The sequence below is a fragment of the Agelaius tricolor genome, unplaced genomic scaffold, assembly GCF_023055355.1.
Source record: "Agelaius tricolor isolate 1412-34295 unplaced genomic scaffold, bAgeTri1.0.p SCAF_10, whole genome shotgun sequence".
Taxonomy (NCBI): Eukaryota; Metazoa; Chordata; class Aves; order Passeriformes; family Icteridae; genus Agelaius; species Agelaius tricolor.
The window spans coordinates 32,025,770-32,046,463 of record NW_027269270.1 but is presented as its reverse complement, the minus strand read 5'-3'; the positions used below and the strand labels follow the sequence as shown (position 1 = coordinate 32,046,463).

Below are 20,694 nucleotides of genomic sequence, written 5' to 3'. Positions count from 1 at the left end.
GCTCTAACATGCTTCATACCCTTTAGTATTTCTGACAGTTTTAATTTACAGTCAAAAATTCCTGGTGCAAACAGAATATCGAATGATTTTTAAGTGGCATCTGAAATTTGTGACACCCACAAGATTTGAAAGTTGTCTATCAGCTTCACTCTTTACTTTTCTGATAAACTTGGTATCCCACAGGAAGCTATTATAAGCCTGACATATTCATATTTCAAAAACAATGTCTCACATCATCAAAAGTACAAAAATCCCCAAACCTGTGGTCATTAAATATAGAAGAACTTCAACCACAAGGAAAAAAAAAAATCAACCTCATTTTTGATTCTTTACAGGAAAATTACTGCCCCATCCTCCTCCTGTCTTCCTAGCAAGGGATCTTGTAAAACATACCACCACCTAGGGATCAATTAGGCTGTGAAAACCTAGAATTAAATTAGACTTGTTACTGAAAAAAGCTTGGGCAAGATGGTTGAATTGCAAGGGACTGTTATTATCTCAACAATCTCTGCAAATCTATCAAGCGTTCAGGAGTGGGCTCTTTACTCACAAGATGACTCAGATTTCAGAAGCAAAAGGTCACCCTGGGTTTATAGTTGGGTGACAAAGTTCTTAATGCTGCAGAAGTGAAGCGAGGCAGCATTTCAAATTAATCTGAATTGCATATTACTGAGAGCAGACCTTTCCCTCAGCCCGTGCTGATGCAGACACAGTGCTGCTCGTGCTATGGCAATCTCTTACCTCAGGACGTTCAAAGGACACTGGGAATTCTCAATGAGTCAAAAGCATATTTTGCAGGTGACTCAGGATGCTGCTAGTTTTTTTTGGAAACAGGAAAAATAGAGAGAATGGCTTTTGTGTTGCTTTTGTTGTTCTTCTGGGAAAGTTAACTATTGAAGCAGCAATTATAAATGGGGTCTAATGTCAAAAATATGCACGGAAAGACATCTGTTTATGATTCATAAAGTTTATCTACATTTTAATGCACAGATTGCAACTTCTACACTAGAATATTTGAGAATATTCACATGAAAGGTGTTTCTGCCCTTGGCAGCAAGCAGAAGTGACAGGCTCCTCACCAACCTGCCTTGGCTGCAGCAGGACCATGCTCCTCTCCACATCCAGCCCATGCAGTCGGAGCTGGGACTCCACAGCATACTGGAAGAGAATTCCATGCAGACAGCATTAACTCAAATACATGAAAAACAACTACAAGGAAAAAAAGGACAAACACATCAGAACTTGAGAAAGATGTTCAGATGCCTTGCCTTTCAGTAAAAGTAATGCTTGAAAGTATAATCCAACTCCACTGAGAAATTCGCAGATTTCCTTTGGATTAAAAAAAGATCTGAATTTAATTCTTGTGAGAATTAATTTAATTCCTTTGCAAGGACAAAGTCAAAGCCTGAATCCCACAGGATAAATCCATGGAGCAGAATGAGAGTGGAGATAGGGCCCTGAGCAACCCATCCAGTGGGTGGCATCCCTGCCCATGGCAGGGGGGTGGGAACATGAACTTGAAGACCTTTCCAACCTAAACCATTCCATGGTGCTGTGGTGTGATGGATGCACTTCACCAGGGACCAGAAAGCCAAGCCTGCAGGGATTACAGCCAAGGAGGACTGAGCATCCCTTCTCCAGGAGCCCTGGGTACCCACATGCCCTGCTGCCAACACAAACGAGGTTTGGCCAGCACAGACATCCTGCCCTGTGACATTCTCACCTCTTCTATTTGCTGCTCAGCTGGAGGGAAATAAGAGCTTTAAACTCTCAAGCTATTTAAAAAATTCTGTCTGCCGATTTTATTGATAAATAATGGTCCTGGAGATCAAATAACAATCATCAAATAACAATATAAAAGAGATTTAAAATTTCACGACAAGAACTAAAGCAATGATAGTTGCAGAAATTATTACTGAAGTGCCATAGAAATTTAAGAGGATGGAGTGTGAATGTACAAGTGCATGTGGAACAAATGTGGGATTAATCTGAACATTACTTAGAATAAAAGCAATTTGAGGTGTATACATCTGTGCCAGCATCTTCATTACAAATAAACCTGTTAGTAGCTCCAGTCACTTTTATTGCACCTCAGAGATCAAATTTGTTATAAATTTCCAGAAGTTTACGGTGCTGATGATAAAGTAGCAGTGCCCCACAAACCCAAAGATTAATTTGCTCAAAGCTCTGATGCACAGGCTATTGTCTCTTATTTTACAGCAGACAAATTATGTTTGAACTAGTAATCTAAAGTGCTAAGAACAAACATTTCCATCTCTGTCTGGGGATATATAAGTGTTAATGTTGTGAGTTTGTATTGATTTGGTTTCATAAAGTAAAACAGCAACAAGAATTAATAAAACATTTACAACTTTAGTTGATTTAGGCCAGTAGTTTGCTCGATGTCTTTAAAAAGACTAATAAATCAATGCACCCATTCATTCTTTTCCTCATGAAACACTTCTTATTTGAACAAAAGGAATAAAGCTATGATCTGTAAAGTATGCTGAGCTGAAAAGTTTCTGACAGATTTTTTTATTGTAATCTTACTTGGACAAGATGAGCTAATAAATATTCAAATCGTACTACCGATATTCTTTGGAAAAATATGATTAATAATACAAATATGGTGAAATATTAATTTCTTACATGGTCAGATGGAAAAGCTCTTGCTTCTAGAAGAATTTTATAGCGTCTTGGAGTAGGCTTAAAGAAAGATAGCTGTTAAGGGGGGAAAAAAAAAGAAAGAAATATTGAAATTTATCTAAGCAGAGACGGGAAAGATGCTCCCAGCATATAACTTAATAAAGACTGCTTTACTGTCATGCAGACCTACAGAGAATCCCCAAGAAATTACAAATATTTTTTTGTCCATATAACATTTATCAAAGCAGGAAAGTGTTATAATACTGAATTTCACATATCCATAACAAAGCCACCAAAACCCAGCAGTGAAAACTTGCACTTACAGGAATCAATGGCAAAGCTTTGACTGCAGCCAGGCAAGCTGGGATTTCACCCAGCTCCATCCAGCAATCAAAAGCAGCAGCTGGAGAGTAGCAGGCAGTGAAAAAGAATTAGATTTACATCTCTGCCCTTAAACTTTAGTTATGGAATCATCCCTTACTCCAAAACAAGGTTGACCAAAGACCTGATCTCAGCACCTGCAGGTGGGTGATATTTTCTTCTCAGGTCCTGGCAAGCTGGGCTGGCCACTGTGCCAGGAGGACAATGAAGACTTACAAGCCCTCCTGCTCAATCTAGCTTGGGTTACACAACCCTCTGCATGGTCTGTGTAGTCCAGAAATTCACATTTAATTCAGGGCAGAGTAGCCACCTGAATTGACTGTACTGAACCTACCCTGCTCCACGTTCATTAATTTTAAAAGGTGCAGAGGAGCAGATAAATTTAAAAAGGTCTAGATCCAAGTGATAAACCTTGTTGTGAGAACCCCACAAAGGGGAGTTTCACATTTACACTCAGTGGAACCAAATCTTTGGAAATACTGGAGAACCAGAGACAGGCTCTATGCAGACACAAGGACACCTGAGCATAAATAAGAACACACTTATGGTCATTATGCCATGCAAGTCAAAAATGCACATTTTAGGCACATATAAAATAGCATAATTCTAAGTGTCATCTCTTGTATGCAGCTGCATTTTAAGCTTGACTGATATTACAGCTTTGTCTTGCTCACAAGCTTGTTGAGCTCCTGTTCCCTTAACTTTGAAATTGGCCGTGGAATTGAAATTTGAGAAGCTACTTGTAAATGTTTCTTAAATAATAAGATTTCCTCTGGAAACTGACATACAACACACATGAGAAAAGCTGAAACTTCCCCTCCAGAGTCCTTGAAAATATTTCTTTGTCCAGCTTTCCTGCTTAGTATTGAGTCAGGCCTGGTCTTGCACATACATTATTCAAGATACAACTCCCAAGGCTTAAAAACTTAATCTGTCACCCAGTGCTGTCTCTGTGAGGTCCTCAGAAAACACTTTGCTTATACACACACAAAGAAAGGAGAAAAATGCTTGTCAACACAAGATCAAATATTCATCATAAAGACATACCATCTGAAGGTGCAAGTTAACAGTCAGCCCATTCATTAAGGCTATTTCTTGTCTTTTGGCCCCTGAAAAATTAAAAAGATAAAAAAATGGTTGGAGTTTTTCTTTAAAATTTCAGAGAAATAGAACAGAGAGCCAAGAACAGTAGAGAGAAAGCAAAAGCATGAATTCAGTCAATGTCTCTCCAAAGCCTGGAAAGGAAACAAATGTTTGAGGTGTCATCAGAGTGAAATAAAAAGATTTCTTATCTGACTCTCTATGCTGCACTGGCAGGAAAATATTTATTTTTTTCAAGTCAGACACAGAAAACAAAAAAAAACCCCAGCTAAATCTTTCCATTTCCCAGCAAACCACCAGTGGATTTATTATCCTGAATACCTCAGACAAGTGAGGTCACAAAGACTGTATGTAAAGCAAGACTTGAAGACTTATTTTTGTCAGAAGTTCATATGTAACACAAGTGAGAAAACATATTGAGATAATCAACTGTTGTAAGTGGTTACTGTAATGTCTAGATAAATCTCATCCCTAATTAAAAAATGAAATAAGCAAAATTGACCTATTGGATATAAGAGACCATTATTAATGTATAAGCTTCACAAGAAGCCATACCCACATTGCTCCAAGGAGGATAATAACAGATGCCTTTGGACTACAGCTAATCACAGGCAGAGCTAATTAGTAACAACTAATGGTTGTTAGCAAGTATTTAGTAACAAACTCTCCAGCATTTGTCAAGCCCTGGTGAAAGGCTTTAGGTAGGATGGGGAATTGTGTGTTGGGCAGAACCAAGGTATAGAGAAAATCAATTCCTGTTTCCTTCTGGTATGCTTGGTGTCTGTTCTTGAAAAAGAGAAATTCATTCTTGAGCCAAATCAATATTTTCGGAGTCTTCTTCAGATGGGAGATGTGTTCATGCACCTTGTCCTGATCCTCACTCAGCCACAGAATCACCAAATGTGGAGAGAGGTTGCAGAGAGGGAGGGATGAAGAGAAATGTAAGGAGGCAGGGAGGGCAACAGCCACTTTTGGAATCAATAAAGAGGAAAGAAAAGCTGATTTGGGGATATAAAAGGGTAAGGGGAGCCACAAGAAAAGGAAAGCTGAACCCTGAATTTCTCCTGTCCCTGCCTTACACTGCCACCATATCCTGAACAGTTTAAATTCACAGAGTGATTGCTATGTCAGTGTAGAAAAGAAGATATAACCATGGGTTCAACCCAATGTAGGTAAATATAGCCAAAGAACAATGGAAATCTATAATTATCATTAATTCACACATTCCTCCCAAGCAGGCCTCAGCTTCTGCCAGCCCAGGAAAAGCCAAGCACCATTCTCACTGAGGCATTCAAGGACATTTGCACTTGTTGCTGAAATCTCCAGGTTTTGGACAGAAGGATTTGGAAAACAGGTGTCAGTGACTGGGAATGATCAGTCCAGGGGATGAGCCACACAAAAATGAATAAGCTCCCTCTTCCTTCAGACACCAGGAACATCATCAAATTTGTGGGAAGAAATATATAAAGGACTTTCTTCATAGGGAAAAATAAGCTTTTTTCTTCACTTAAACTCCTCTTCTTTGCTTTCTTTTCTTCCCTCTGATAGCATTGCATCCTAAGGCTCCTTGCTGCTGGAAGAGGTCACCTTGGGGTTGTTCTATTGCAGATCCAGGAGACAGCTAGAGAGAGTGATTGCAGCTCAAAACAGTATTATTTGCAGTCTTAATATTTCTATGGAACTCTTGAGGCTGAAAAAAGGGACAGGATCAAGAAATGGCATTGTTCTTATTTGTCCCTCTGCTCCTTCTGTGAAATCTGTGGCTTTCACAGCAAATTCTGCACGAGCAAACCCCTGCCTGCTGTACTGATTCTGTATGAAACAAATGGTTAATCTGTAGATCACTTTTAGCTGCATGTTAGCATCCCAAATTAAATATGACACTACATTTGTCATGTAAGTCTTGGTCTTCGGTAAATTATATATTTATTAAAAGCCTTCCATTATTGAATTTCATGCCCACAAAAAAAACCTCATCCATGTCATTGGAAAACGGTTATCCTTTATAACCCGCACTGCATTTCAGAAAACAACCTTTCCATGATCCAATTAACCTATTACAATATTCAAAGACCCGGCACACGGGAGACAAAATTATGTTTGCCTTCCTTATTTCCTAACTTTATACCATATCTCCAGGACAGGCTAAAACCTGTATGTTCTGCATGATAAATCTCCTCTTTAATAAAAGGAAGCAGCGTTTGCAAAGTACAACTTCAGAGACAATTATGATTGCGTTAGGCAGACACTGCCATCCTTCTCCTCTCTGACTGCCAGGGAAGTCTGATCCTCGCTGGAGTAAGTAAAAAGCACTTTGTAAAATGATTGGAAAAAGGCTAAGAGCCCCAATTTCGAAAACAGTTTGGTTATTTCAAATAATCCTTATCACTCAAAGTCACTCCAAATCTGCTCAGCGTTCAGTCTTCCCTCAACAGAGACCTGCCCGTGCCCATCGTAGAGCAGCAGCCACACAGTTAATCTTGTTCCATCAGAAGGTGATCCTGCCAAGGTTGTAATGTTTTAATAAAGTCTGGTAGGAGAGGCAGAGATTGCCTTCACTGCCTTCAGCCACTTGGTGTGAGCACAGGAAAAAAGGTTTGGCCTGCACTGACCTTGACTCTTCATTTCACAACGTATTTACTACTGTAACTTTCATTGAACAAGAAAATGTGACTGCCTTTAATAAGCAAGGTGCTCGTGCACTGTAAACCATTAAGCAGACAAAAGGTGTTTTACAGTCCTTGGTCCATTCCTGAATAAGTTTTAGTTGCTACCATGGCTTAGGGTGAGAAATGACAATTCTTCCTCCCCCTCCAAAGCGCATTCAATACTGAATAAAAAACACAGTAAAATTCTGTTCTTGTTCTTACATTAAAGTCAATAAGAAAGTAAATTCAGAATTCATTCAGCTACGTACTCGTACATAATCAATATTATTCTTTATTGGAAAACAGTATTTAAGCATAAATTGTGAGGGCTGGAACTTTAAGATCCCTTCCAACCTAAATCACTTCATGAATCTGTGAAATGCTACATTGAAAAGAACATTTTAACATAGTTTTTTTCCCCCTCCATTTATCCTTTTAGCCTCTTCACCATAGCCTACAATTTTAAAAATTGGAATTTACTATGAAACATCCATTATTTGGGAAGTATTAATTCATCTGCTTTCTAAGAATCACTCACCTGTGTCCTGAAAAAGAGCCATGAGGATATTTTCTAAACAAACCCTGCACACAAATTTGAGGGCCAGTTGTGAGCCTAGAGCACATTTTACAATTTAATCAAAAAGCCCCAAACATTCTGGAGAACAGAATCTAAACCATGTTTTTTATCTTTGAGAAAAATAACAGGAAGCCCTTCCCAATAAAGAAATAATTTTAAAAACAAAGTATTAGGTTAGTGTTAGGGTGACTTCAGTTGTAATTTTTAATTGAAAATTTTAGAATATTTGTTTACCATGAAGAAAATCATAATAAGTTCACTGTGGTTAAGACATGGTGATGTAAAAGCACTGGTGTCACATGGAGCTTGGTAAATAAAAGGAAAGTAAGGAGATGGATGAGCAATTAGATGAAATTTAAGCAAAGCTCTCATTTCCATCTCCTTACACCTGCAGTGCATCTTGCAGTTAAATTAGTATTAAAATAGGGACTAAGTTGGCAGCCTCTACAAGACAGATGGATGAGGGTAAAAGGGTCCCAGCCTCGTTCTCTGCTTTCTGCAGTGACTCTTAACCCACAGCTGAGGCCAGAGGGACCCTGGCAGGGACAGTGGCAGCAGGTCGGGGCTCAGCCTGCCTCAGGGCTCCACATTCTGCAAACAAAGCACAGGCAAACAGCCACAGAGGTGATGCAGAGAAAGATCAGAGAAAGATGGTAACTCAGAAGCTTCCAGCTCTCCTTTGGGGAATCTTGGCTCTCTCTCTCTCCTGGTTATGTGAAGAACATCAGTGGTCATACCTTGATTACTAATTGGGGTGCCTGGGAATATGATATAAGAGAAATTCTTGTCTGCCTGCTAAGATAAATTCAAGGTTTCCAGTTGAAAATTCCAAGGCACCTTTCCACATCTTCCTTGTTGTACCCTGACAGAACAAGAATATCCACTGGCCAAGGGAGATGGGTCATTCTGGAGAAACCCCTAAATCAGCTGCGTTCAGCATTTCAGCACCCTCCACTCCCTTCATATTTCCACATTTTTGTGTCCTATGATGCTTAACAGATGAGAGTGCTGAGCTTGTCCTTGAATGTAATGAAAGCAAGAGAAGTAACTTCTTAACCTCCTGAGCAGCACCAGGTACAATAATAGCAACTTACAAAAATCAGAACCCCCAATCTACATTTTTAGATTTTTATTTCATTCTGCAGATAGGATTTCTCTACATAGCTCAATGATGCCCAGTGTAACCACACTCATATTTATGTTATCTCAGAGTTTACATCATGGATAGGCCAACTACAACAATAATTTATTGCATTTGTTCTGCTCCAATAATAACACCCACTATTTTAGCTATTTGGAAACTTCATAAAGAATTCAGAGAGGGATTTTATTTATAAGTTTATAAATAAACTTGTCATGAAACATTCTTTAATGTGTCTGCTCCCAATTGTTCCAGTCCTATTTGCTTTTCTTGAAGGAGAAAGCCCATAATTTTCTCATTGAACACTTGTCTGCAGTTGGAGGAGAAATTACGATAAATTACAATATCTAGAATGCAGCAGGTCAACATAAGGGCAATATTTTCCCTTAGTGATGGCACAAATGAAGGCCTGATAATTCAGTTCTGATAGTCACTATTGAGAGTTGCCTTTGACACCTACATTGAAATATGGGCCAGGTCTCCCCAAAATCTACTAACCTAGCCTTGACAACAGCTGGGAGGGTTGGGGGGACAAAGACCAAGGCCAAGATAGTTTCTCTTCCCCCTTCATAGAGAACTCTGAAGGAAATCCCAGTGAAAGATTATTTCAGCAGCTACACAGAGTAAGAAGTGATAGAGGAGATTTGCATTCCTACTCAGCTGACTGCTTTCATGGCAAATTCACCAGGAGGAGTCTCCAGGGCTCCTCAGTCTCTGGAATAACCAGAAGCACTTCCTGCCCAAGTCCTGCAGCACTGCAGGCTCCTCAAGGGGACAGCAGGGTCATGGGAACTCATCAATAGCAGGTCCTGCCCCAATTATCTGCTCCACTGCCATAAGCAGGTCTCAAAGATGAGTCCGGATTTAGTGGCAGGGAAAAGAGGAAAACCAGAAAATGTCTAGATAGAAATAATTTATCAAAGGGGAAAGTTCATAATTTTACTTCTGGAAGAGTGACTGAGACTCTGCAATACCAAGTGCCCTTTAAAAGGGCTTCATGTGTTAGTCCAAGTGGTTTATGATGCTCCAAGAAACCCTCTGCTGCAACTAGTTCTGTTATATACACATCACACACATTCATTCCCTAAAACACTCACAGCCTTAAAATAAAACGTTAGCCCATGCACAAGAAAACCTGCTTTCAAGCATAAGAATAAAAGGAACTAAATTCTGCCTACAAAGTTTCAGGTCTTTGAGTCTTAAAGAAACTAGATTTGTTTTTATTTCTGGAGAAAGGTTTTGCCCTGCACATCACACCTACCAACCAGCTCAGCCATCAGGTCCAGGAGGCACTCGTCTGCCAAGGCCCACGGGCGCTGGCCATTGAAATGGCCATGGACACCTCTGAAAAGGAATGGAAAAATGATGAAAAGGTGTGGTGTTCTATTTGGATCAGTCCTAAGAATCACTTCAGATTTGGACACTCCACATTTGGAGGATGAGACTTGCCTAAGCTGAGCACAACTCTTTTCTCACCCCGTTAAACCTCAGAGCAAAGGCAGTTTATTGGTTTATGACAGGATTTCAGTTGCTTGAAAACTATTTATTTTGGCTCACAAATTCCTCTAGAAATTCATCAGTAAAGATGATATCTTTTTCACATGCCCCCTGGCTGTATGGGCTCTGGAAGACTCTGGGGACAGGAAAGCTGGGACAAGGCATCCCAGTGTGAGATGGCACCTGCTAAGCCAGGCTGACATCACTGCACAGACAGCAGAGCTCACCCCACAGACTTCCACAACCTGCATTCCTGGCTGGCCATTAGATGGTGCAAAGGATGATGGACTTAAATACTGCCTTTCTCCCAGGCAGGAATCTTTCTTGTCAGAAACAATTTCCATCCTCCTGCATCTCCTGTCTGAGCTCACTCCTCTGCACAAACCAGAGGGTGCTTCATGCAGGGGCAGGTGCTTCCCTGCATCAACAGAGCTGCTTGCTAATTCTTATTGGTTCTCTTCTCCCTGAAAAGTTGTCCTAGAGCTCAGTGGGCATAAAGCTTTTTGGGTTGACAAAAGCTATTTTAAAACTTTGTGTTGCAAACTGATCCTGTCTGCAGGGATCATATGGTCACCTTAAACTCAAGTGTTCTGCTACTCTGAGGTGACAGATGTATAAATTCAGTTCTGTATTAAGTGCTCTGAACTAAATTTTCCTTCAGTTATGACAGAGAAGAAAACTTTTAAGTTTTCTTATATATCTGCCATGCATATATAAATAAAAAGTTGCCTATTTTCTTAAACATGCAGGGTGTAGAGTACAGATTTAAATGCAAATGGAGGCAGATTGAGAAAAGTAATAATGGTGCTAATCCAGGGAAACATTGCTCTGGGCTCCCATCTCACACTGGATGATTTTCATATTTGCTGAGCACCATGGGGTACTTGTGGAGTTGGAAACACCAGGCTGCATGAGGCTGAGTATAAAGCTGTTTCAAAATAAGGACAAAGCCAGTAGGAAGCTGGGTAGAGAGCAGAAGAAGCCCTAAAAGCTTTGATGTAAGAAAAAAGGGAAAAAAAGAAAGTAGTAAACCTTTTAAAGAAGAACTGTCCCACAACGTTCACTCAAAATCACAGGAGGACAGCTGGCAGATTAAGACCTGAGACAGGACGATGCATGAGCCACTACCCCATCCTCAAGGCTATTTAAAAGATTGGTTTTCCCTATCCACCTCATACTTTTCCTTCTCAGGTAGAATATCAGTCTCTTGCAAAAATTACCTGGGCGTTTACAGTCAAACCCTTTTTGACTGACTTGGGTCTAATTCACACCTCATAGATGTACCTCCAAAAAAGAACTACAATCCTAAAAAAATAGGGGAGCTGTTGCTTTTAAAAAACTCAGTTGTATTAACCATGTTGAGCTTCTCATCCTTACAAAACCCCATTTAATCTTGGGCTAGATTAGAGTAACAGCTGAAGGAGTGCAAAGGTACAGCTGAACATCTCTTACAGATAAAACAGCGTCCCACGCTCGACAAGTCCAATCCCACATCGACAAGGAGGACCCTGCTCCTCAGTTTGGATGAGGTCCTGGTACAGCAGCTGACTGCTTTCCTCCATTTTACAATTGCTCTCTGATGAGTCCTCGAGAGCAGAGAGCAGGCAGTGTGAAATAACCCTCATTTACAAGAGCATTTCATAGATGAGGAATAAAGGCAGTGGGTAGGGAGGGGAGAAAATGCTGTGAGGGGCAGGAATGGTGCTGAAATTTCCTCCCTTCTATCAGCCCACAATGCAGCTGCATTCCCTGAAGACAGGGGGTATATGTTTCACAAACAGCAAGACATTTATTGGTAATTTCCTGTCTTATTCTTAACTGTAATAGAGTGATCGAGGGACTTTAGGATTATAAAGACTGTTAAAATAAAACCCCCAAAGATTTTCAGTAGCTCCCAGCCTGAGGGAATCTGTATTTCTGAAAGAGGATAGCAAATATAATAAGATGGGAAAAATAAGTCCTAACTACCTATGGGATTCTCTTTCATTAGCTTTCCCTGATTTTATAGCCATTAGTGTCATCCTAATGGGAATTTACTAATGAAAGTTCTCTCTATCAGCACACAGGACTATCAAAATCTCAGAATAAATTTCCAAGTTATCATGAAAACAGTTGTGAGATTTTGGTCATGAGAATGTTTTATTTTGAGAAGAAAACATGGACATTTAACCATATTGAAAGAAGGGAGAGGCAGCATTTATTATTATTCTTATTATTATTATTATGGCCCAGCTTACAGCTTGCCTCCCTCTTGATGGCAAATATAAATGCCAAGAGACAAAAATTATTGCCTCTAAAATGGTAGTTAAAAGCATATTCTTGGACCCTTTTTTTTATTTTAATCACATGAAACTCTGTAGACTTTGCTGATGGCACAATACATCCTATTACATTTAGGTTGTAAAATTCTATGCTGTGCCTCAGAGAATTTATATCTCTGTATATTATGCCACCCCTCTCTCAGCTCTGGTAGGCACTGGGGGTAATAATCTTTAAGGACACAAGTGCAGTGCTCCTGGCATTCCCCTCATACATGGAGAGCCTTTTCCTCCACTGCACCCTAGGTAGCAAAAGAGATTTAAATTGAGGTATCCAAATTAATGAATACAAAACTTCACCCATCAAATCGCAGAGCATCAGACAAACAGATATTTCTTCAACTTCTATGAGGGTTTCTCATTGTGCAAATTAATTTTTAGTTGGTTACCATTTTATTTTCAGTTTGGCAGGAAATCACAATTCCACGTTTTATTCGCTGAGGTCTGGTTGATTTAAAGCTTGCTAGGGGAGCTAGAAACACATTTTTTGAGATGATCCCAGGGTTTCAAAGGCGGTGAGAAAAGGAATTTAAATTAATTGCCATCTTCAGGAATTTTCTGCGCTCATCCAAATCTTAGTCAAGTGCAAATTTCCTTCTTGCTCCTTTGCCAAAAATGATGCAAGGTATTTAATGAGCCAGTACAGACTCTTAAGTTGGACCAAGGTTTCAAGCAAAGAAACAGCCAAAAAAGGGGAAGACATATCAAAAGAAAAAGAACTGTATGGACCAGCAGATTAAAGAAAAAACTAAAAATTCCAGGGCATTAAAAGATGAATTTGCAGCTCTACCACACAACCTGGTGAAAGCAGAGTCCTGAGAATGGCAGGAGAGGTGGGGATGTCCAACAGGGCTTGGCCAAGCTCCTGTTTGCAGCCTTCTCACATCTTGCAGAATTAGTTCAGCACACAGACCCAAAGATACCTTCTGACTTGCTGAAAATTGTCTTTGCTACTCTAAGTGTTATGTTATAGAGCCTTCCTCAAACTGGGAGGTTGTTAATATCCCATGTCCATGTCAGCCTCTTGCCAGACCACTTCAGTGCTTAGAAGTATAGATACCTTTTATTTCTCTATACATGTTTTATTTCAATTTACTTATTCCTTGTTTATATTTACTATGCCAACATGCTTTTCATATTGTGGTTCCTTCCCTCCCCTACACTGATACATCCACAGAGAACAATCATTTCCCCTTTCAGTCTTAATTTTGCTCTACAGCTCCAGTCCTCAGGACTTGCGTGCAGCAGGTTCCCCACTCCCCAGTCACCCTGCCAGCCCTTCACAGGAGCACAACTGGCTACAGCAGGCTCCCTTCTGTTTTAATTGTTCCACTTTAATGAGTTATTCAGACGAGAGACATTGCCTGCTGCAGTGAGTATGCTCACACACAGTAATGATTCTATAAAATATTTTAATTACTTAACTGGTTCTGGCAGGGCAGAGGGGAAAACAAGGCACTGCAAAGCATCTCTTGGCCTTCCTCCAACCAAAAAAAGTCCCTTGAAGTTTGGACTTTTAAAACATTGGGTTATTGGCTACTCTAGGCTAAACATGAGGGAACAACTCTTCATCCCTTTTTACCCCTTATTCAATAAATCTTGGATTTAGCTGAAATCATAACTGAAACATGAAGCCTCAGAGGCTGCTTTTAAATCCATACTAAGAATGCCCGTGGCTTGGATTTGTAATTTTGCTACATTAGCATAAGAAACAGTGGGAAGGGATATGGAGAGGAAGAATACAAATGCAGAGAAGGTGTGTGGGAGGCAGATGTAGGATGAGAGCTGGAACCCACCAGTTAAAGTGGAGGTGAGGGAAAGGAACTAAGCACTGAGAGGAAACACAACAAGAGAGAGGCATTTCCATGTTTTTCTCTCCCAGCTGTTTGCCTGATGAGTTACCATCACTACTTGGAGATGAAGCTACAGCTCCCCTGTCCTTGACCAGCACTGGGTAATCTTCCTTTTCACTCTTGCCCTTAACCACGAGCAGTGAAAGCCATTTAAATAGACTCACAGCTCTTTGAGAGGGGTCCCAAGACAAAACAAACAGAAAATGCAGTAAACCAATTTATAAGAAAGCCAAAATCTATACCATTGCTGACTTGATGGATGTTCCTAATTTGCATGCCATTTCCTAGATTCTTGCTACTTATTTATCTAAGCCAGAGCCACTACATCCCACACTGCTGACACAACAGCCATTGAACAGCCTTCAGCTGGGAACAGCTACCACCTTAGAATGGGTTTTGCTAAGCTGTCCTTGGTGACTGGAACAAAAGTACTCATTTCTGTACCTTCAGCCACCTATTCCTTTGCATTCCATTCACCACCTTCTCTAAGCATACGCTGCTCTCCTCAAAACCAGCTTGATCCTACCTTGGCTGTCTCAGTTGCTTTAGGTTCAGGATTTTATCCTGTTTCTTTGTTGATCTTAATTTGAGGAGTTTTGCTTAGTTGGTACTGTGGTTTTGTTTTGGTTTTAATTTGTTTTTAAACTTTCTGATTTATTCTGGGTAAGGTTTTTGAGGCCAAGCTGTGTTTTTGGCAAACAACCTTCCTGGTTGTGCCCCTTCTCTTGAAGTGGCTTGAAATCAATGTTCAGCCATTTTCCCCCCCTAGATACAGTTCCTGAAGGCACTTTTGATCTGAAGGAGCACACTGCCTACCTTTTTTCTTCCAGGTTTTTACAGTCACTGAGGAAAAACTCATCTTTCACTGCAGCAAAGACAAACACAAGAATAGAAGTGAGGCAGTGAAGATACAGTGGAGGAGCTGAAATAACGTTTGCAGTCCCAGTGCATCACTCTAAGAATGTTATCTGACTTCTGCCTTTTGAAGGAGCTCAGCTGTTTCCCTGACAAAGTGGGATAACAGCACAGAAATGGACAGGGTTGCAATTTTTTCAAATGACTGGAGAAACTGCATTGCTGTGCTGCCTGAATAACCAGAAGGAACGAGCTCTTCCCAAAGTCCCACTCATTCCCACTCATTCTCAGCCTTCGCACCTATGAGAATACAGGTGAAAAATAGCAATCAATAAACCATATTGATGAGCTCCCAGCATTCATACATTTACAAGTGGAAGAGCAGCTACAGATTTCTCACATTTGCATTGAGAAGCCTCCATCTCGACTGTTTCTGCTGAAACAAGGCTGCCCACTTAGCAGAATTCATTTTTCCTCTTCTGCCTCTCCATATTTCCTCTGCTCTCTCACCATGAAATCACATCTGTTCCACTCATATCCCGCACCCTATAAAAGAGTTCATCTCTCACCCAGCTCACTCACTCATCTGGATGGTATTTTCCTTTCCCACCTTCAGTTCTCTGTTTTTTACTCATCATTTTCCTTACTCATCCCTGCTCCAGCTGCTCAGGCAGGTGCAGGAGATCTCAAAGCACAGACTCTTAATGGAACAGAACATAATATTAAAAAAACCTAAATAAAGAGTAAAAAAAGCTTTTTCTTTCCCTCATGCATATTAAAAGGTTCCCCATTTGTTATGATGACAGTGTCCCTTTCCTGCAGTGTCCGTGTTTTATCCTGTCTCTTTTACATCAGGTTGATTTAGCAAAGCTTGTTGTAATTCACACTCAGCTCCTTACTGAGAAGACAGGAATGTTTCTTTCTAAATAAAATGAACTTGTCAGGCAGAGACCTGGTTTAAGAGGAGCCAAAAACCTGCCAGCATGGCAGCAGCATCACCTGCATTCGGTGCTGTTTCAACGGGAACTGCTTGTTGCAAGGCCTGCAGGGTGAATCATGCAGCTGAAAACATTAATTAGAAAATCACAGGGCCTGGAACCCCACCACATTCACCAGCAAGCAGCAGCAACCAAATAGGTTCGTGTGCTTTGTAGGGACACTTTATAGACACTGCAGGGTGGGGCGGGTTAAACTGCACAGGTTCTCCAGGTGAGCCAAGCAGAGCCACACACACAGCAGGGGCTATCACAGCTGAAAGGGTCTATTTGCCTGTTTTACTGCTCTTGCCTTTAAAAGAGATACAAACAGCACTAGGAAAACACTGAACATGTTTTACTCCTGGGCTGGAGCACTTTTAATGCACTCTGCTGCTGCTCAAGCAGTTCCAAGGAAGACCCCAAAATAAAGAGCTCCTCTGAAGCACAGGTCAGCATCTGGCACACCCCACAGGGTACTCACGTCCGAGCCCACTTGTCCAGTTCTTCATCCAAGTAAGTTTTAACTTTTCTTGGCTGGAGCCCAAGAGAATTCCCAGCAAAGTACACACAGCTCTCCTCTCCATTCACCAGGGTCAGGTCAGCTGTGGAGGGAAACCAGAGAAACAAAAATGCACGTGGGACTGAGCACTGGAGGGTCACCACAGCACATGTGGGACGCAGCACAGGAGGGCCAGCAGGTGTGCACACACCCCAAAACACAGGTGCCACCCCAGAGCTCTGTCCATCCCCATCCCCTGGACATCCTGGTCCCCATATGGAAACAGAGGTATCACATCCTGACCTCTCTCCCAGAACATCACTCAAGTAACCCTGAAGAGCATCCAAGGAGGAGTTCTGCTTAGTTTTGCGACTATTCACCTCTTCCTCCTACAATTTTTGGAGCTGATGAGAGTTCAGGCACCACTAAATCCCCAGCTCTCAGGGGCTCTGTGAGAAGCAGACACTGGCACCAATTTTATCAGATCTGTAACCAACAGATCTGATAAAATTTGTGTGTACTCACAACAGGGAGTATTTTCCCAATCAGGCTATCCACTTTTCTTCCACCACCAGGGTATGCCTACTCTGAGTGATGAAGCTACTGGAACCATGCATTTAACAAAAGTTAGGACTAGGTAAATCTGTGTCTTTCATGTAAATTGTCCCTGCACAATTAAATCTCTATTTAGAAAACATGTAATTGTTGAGGAGAATATTTTAAAGCGGTCCTAAAAGTTTTTGTCTTGTCAGCAAATACTGTGGCTGCACTTCATGTCATCATCTGAGGAGAAGGAGGAAATCTATGTTGACAAATCCTTTCAATGATTAGGAGAAAAGCAAGGCAGTAGAAATTTATAAATAATAGCTCTAGTGAGGTTCTGAGCAATCTAATTACCCTATGTCATCATCTATCAATCCTAACACAGCCTTCTTCTGTTATTTCTCATGTTAGAGATTCTTGGAGGGACAAGTGATGGTGACCTTCTAGAAGTGGCAATTTGCATTTGTCTATACCTATACTTAAAATACTCCTGAAAGCTAATATCACATATAATTTAGATAAATACAATTGATATCCCTCAGAATAAGGACCAAATGAATGAGCATGTTAAGATGCATGCTAAAAATGAACCATAAGATTGCAATGCAGTCTGTGAAAATTTTGTAAGGCCTGTAGAAAAACAGCCTGGAAAAGGTTTCTTACTACCTTTTGCACTAACAATTACCAATTTTATTGAACTTCCCCAGAAACACATTTTTCAAGAGTATAGACAACTTGGGTAATTTCTTAATTAAAGTTTTAGAGGCTTTTATAAAGCATAAGTCAGAGAGCAATCTCAGCCTAATCTGTTTTGCAGATACTCTGTCTGTTTTTCATCTCCATTGTAATATGAATGAAAACAGAGAGGCATAAATATCATCCATGCCCCCAAATTGATTCTATTAAAAGTTCTTTTCCTACCAAGAAACACAATAACACTGTCCCCCTGGGGTTAGACAGAAGGATCCTTGCTCAAGAATCTCAAGCTCCATCTCACCAGTGCTCTCCAAGCACTAAAACAGGTGAGGAATCATCAGCAAGGCAGATTTTCTTGCACCACAGTCCTTTCTAAATAAAAACACCTCTGTTCACCTTGGAGAGACAGGGCATTGCCTTTTGGACAAAGTTATTTTAATACATTTCTGCCTGCTCCTTTTGATATTCTTTTCTTGATATGTTATCAACTCTAATCCTGGATGAACTTTTTTTCCTTTTGACAAAAAGCTCTTTACTTCCCCCTCTCTGACATCACTAAAATATTAATTTTAGACCATTGCTGCTCATTTTTTTCACCATCTTTGTAATTTCTCCTGATCGGCACCTCCTCATGCTCCAACAACTCTACATTCACTGTGATATTCTTTTTTCCTAGCACTTGTCTTTCCCCAGATTACATTTATTTTTCATGGTGTAGGCCCTTTTAATTTCTGGAGGAGCTGTGGTTGATTTGAAATCCATATTGAAATATTCTAACAGGAAATAAACACAACTGAGGAAATAAAAGCAAAGAAAAAAAGAAATATTGAAATGTGTTTTTAGAGTAGCCTGGATCAAAAAATACATTTGAGTTAAGATTAATTAAATATATTATATATTCACACACCTTCTCAGATTTCAGCAAACTGGTCAAATCTAATCATATACATTACTTTGCATATTAATTATACCCATTCATTATTGGGTGCATCATTGAAGATGCACTTCTATACCTTTTAAACCTAAAAGGAAAAGCAAGTTTATTGTCAGAAATATTCAGTCCAAATAAAAGGGAAAAATGTAATGGATTCATTAACCAGAATGGAAGGACTAAATCTGCTTGTACCTATCTGAGCTCTGTCCTTAGCTGAAGGATAAAAGATCTCCACTTTCACACCTGCCTGTACCCCCCCACCAGCCCTCCAAAAAGCCAGATTTTAATGGTTAACCACTACTTTTAACCATTTCCTCTGGAAATACAGCTCAGCTCTTTCACTCCAGGGCATCTTTTTATTCCCAAGAAACCAAAAGGCACCCTACTCCTTTAGCAGGTGACAAAGCAGGAGCCATAGCCTTAATGAGATGGCTGATTTGGTGCCCAGGCCATTCCTGCCTCCTTCCTGGGGTGCACAAAGAGAGGTTAAAGAGACTTTGTTGTCAGCTTGGAGAAGAACAACGGGATCCAAACATTTCCCTAAGTCTTCTTGTGTCATCTTTGCCTCATTTGCTCACCTGAGCTTTGCCCCTCATGCTTGCCCATAAAGCCTCCCAGATTTGCAGGGAGTTAGGCTGCTGCTGCTTTCCCCTTGATGGATACAGCAAATAAACAGCCCTGACAGTTTATAACTTGATAACTAAATTAAACTATTCTAATGACTTCCTAAATATTTTCCTGTACGTCATCTCACCGTTGTCTCCTATGGATGTTCTCATCTGCTTCTCGTAAGGTTTCATTTTAAAGCCTCATTGTAATGCTTTATGTAAATATATAAAGAATATTTGATGGCTAATATCTGGAATGACATTTATCTTCAGGAACGTGTTATCTAGCATCCGCTTCTGGGCACAGATAAATGTCATGGCAGATCTGTCTCTATGCTATAGTCACACAATGTAAATATATATATATATTTACACCCCTGCTGCTCTTCAGCAGGGAAGCTGTTCCTGATGACAGCTGAAGCACAGAAAAGGACAGGAAAAAAAGGGGAGGGAAAAAAACCCTCAATTTAGGAACACCAGAATGATGGGTTCTCTGTGCTTTTCAACTGGTACTACTTTGTACATTGTTTATCCTCACTACAACACATTTATCCACAGTCTGGGGACTAAATATTAGACTGCTGCAGGGGGAAAACCCCACAGCAGCAGTCTTTGGGTCTAAATATTGTAGTGATTGAAAATCGAATAATAGTGGACATTGAAAGGGAAGAAACCAAAACTGTCACATGGGTATCAAAACCTCTACTTCTACTTCTCAGAAGATTCTTTAATGTGAAGCTGCTACAACACTACACTGAAAAGTGACCTTTGATATCCTGGAGAGACATTTGACATTCTGCAGTCCAAGATCCAGCTGCTCCAGCTTGGGCTGGATTCCAGCAGCACCACTGCCATGGGAACTGTGTTCCAGCATCTTTCCAGCTTCAGTGGCACATCTTGCAGCACCATGGTGGCAGCTGAAGGAGCTTTGAGTACAGAATAGTCAAATATCCAAGCAAACAGAGGGGGTTTAGGAAACTCTCAAGTGACCAGGGTAAAAAAAAAATGAAAAAGAAAAGTTACAGGGGCACAGAGGAAGCACATAGTTTAAATATTTACAAAGTGTCCAGTCCTGCTCTGAATAATAGAAACAGCACAACTCAAGGATTTAAATGTGGGGAAAGATAAGCCAATGCCACCAGAACACAGAGAACTGAGATTTATCATCCCCGTGTCCCAAGGGCAGGAGCAGACTGCATTCCCAACACTCATCATTGCTCAGCAGGAAGATACTGAAGACAGACTGTTTCAAAAGATGTCCAGGAATTCAGACTATTGACACCATTTTCTATCATAGTCCCTTACTAGACACACTTTGGTGAATGCACCTGTAATTTCTCATTTACCATCAGTAATGTCCTTTCAGAAAAAGAAAACCTGCAGAAAATTCTGTCTGCACTAATTGGGGAAAGAAATGGCA

The 20,694-nt window shown here is 40.5% G+C and overlaps 1 protein-coding gene across 1 annotated transcript in view; it reads right to left on the bottom strand.

Moving 5' to 3' along the window:
• The window catches only part of KYNU (kynureninase), a 53,487-nt gene that overhangs the window by 31,466 nt on the left and 1,327 nt on the right, over positions 1-20,694 (bottom strand). The window contains exons 2-6 of the mRNA XM_071435462.1: positions 16,476-16,596; positions 9,756-9,838; positions 4,075-4,136; positions 2,650-2,721; positions 1,084-1,158 (exon numbers count right to left, since the gene is read on the bottom strand). Of these exons, the coding sequence (XP_071291563.1) occupies positions 1,084-1,158; positions 2,650-2,721; positions 4,075-4,136; positions 9,756-9,838; positions 16,476-16,596 (413 nt within the window). The remainder of the gene's footprint in view (positions 1-1,083; positions 1,159-2,649; positions 2,722-4,074; positions 4,137-9,755; positions 9,839-16,475; positions 16,597-20,694) is intronic.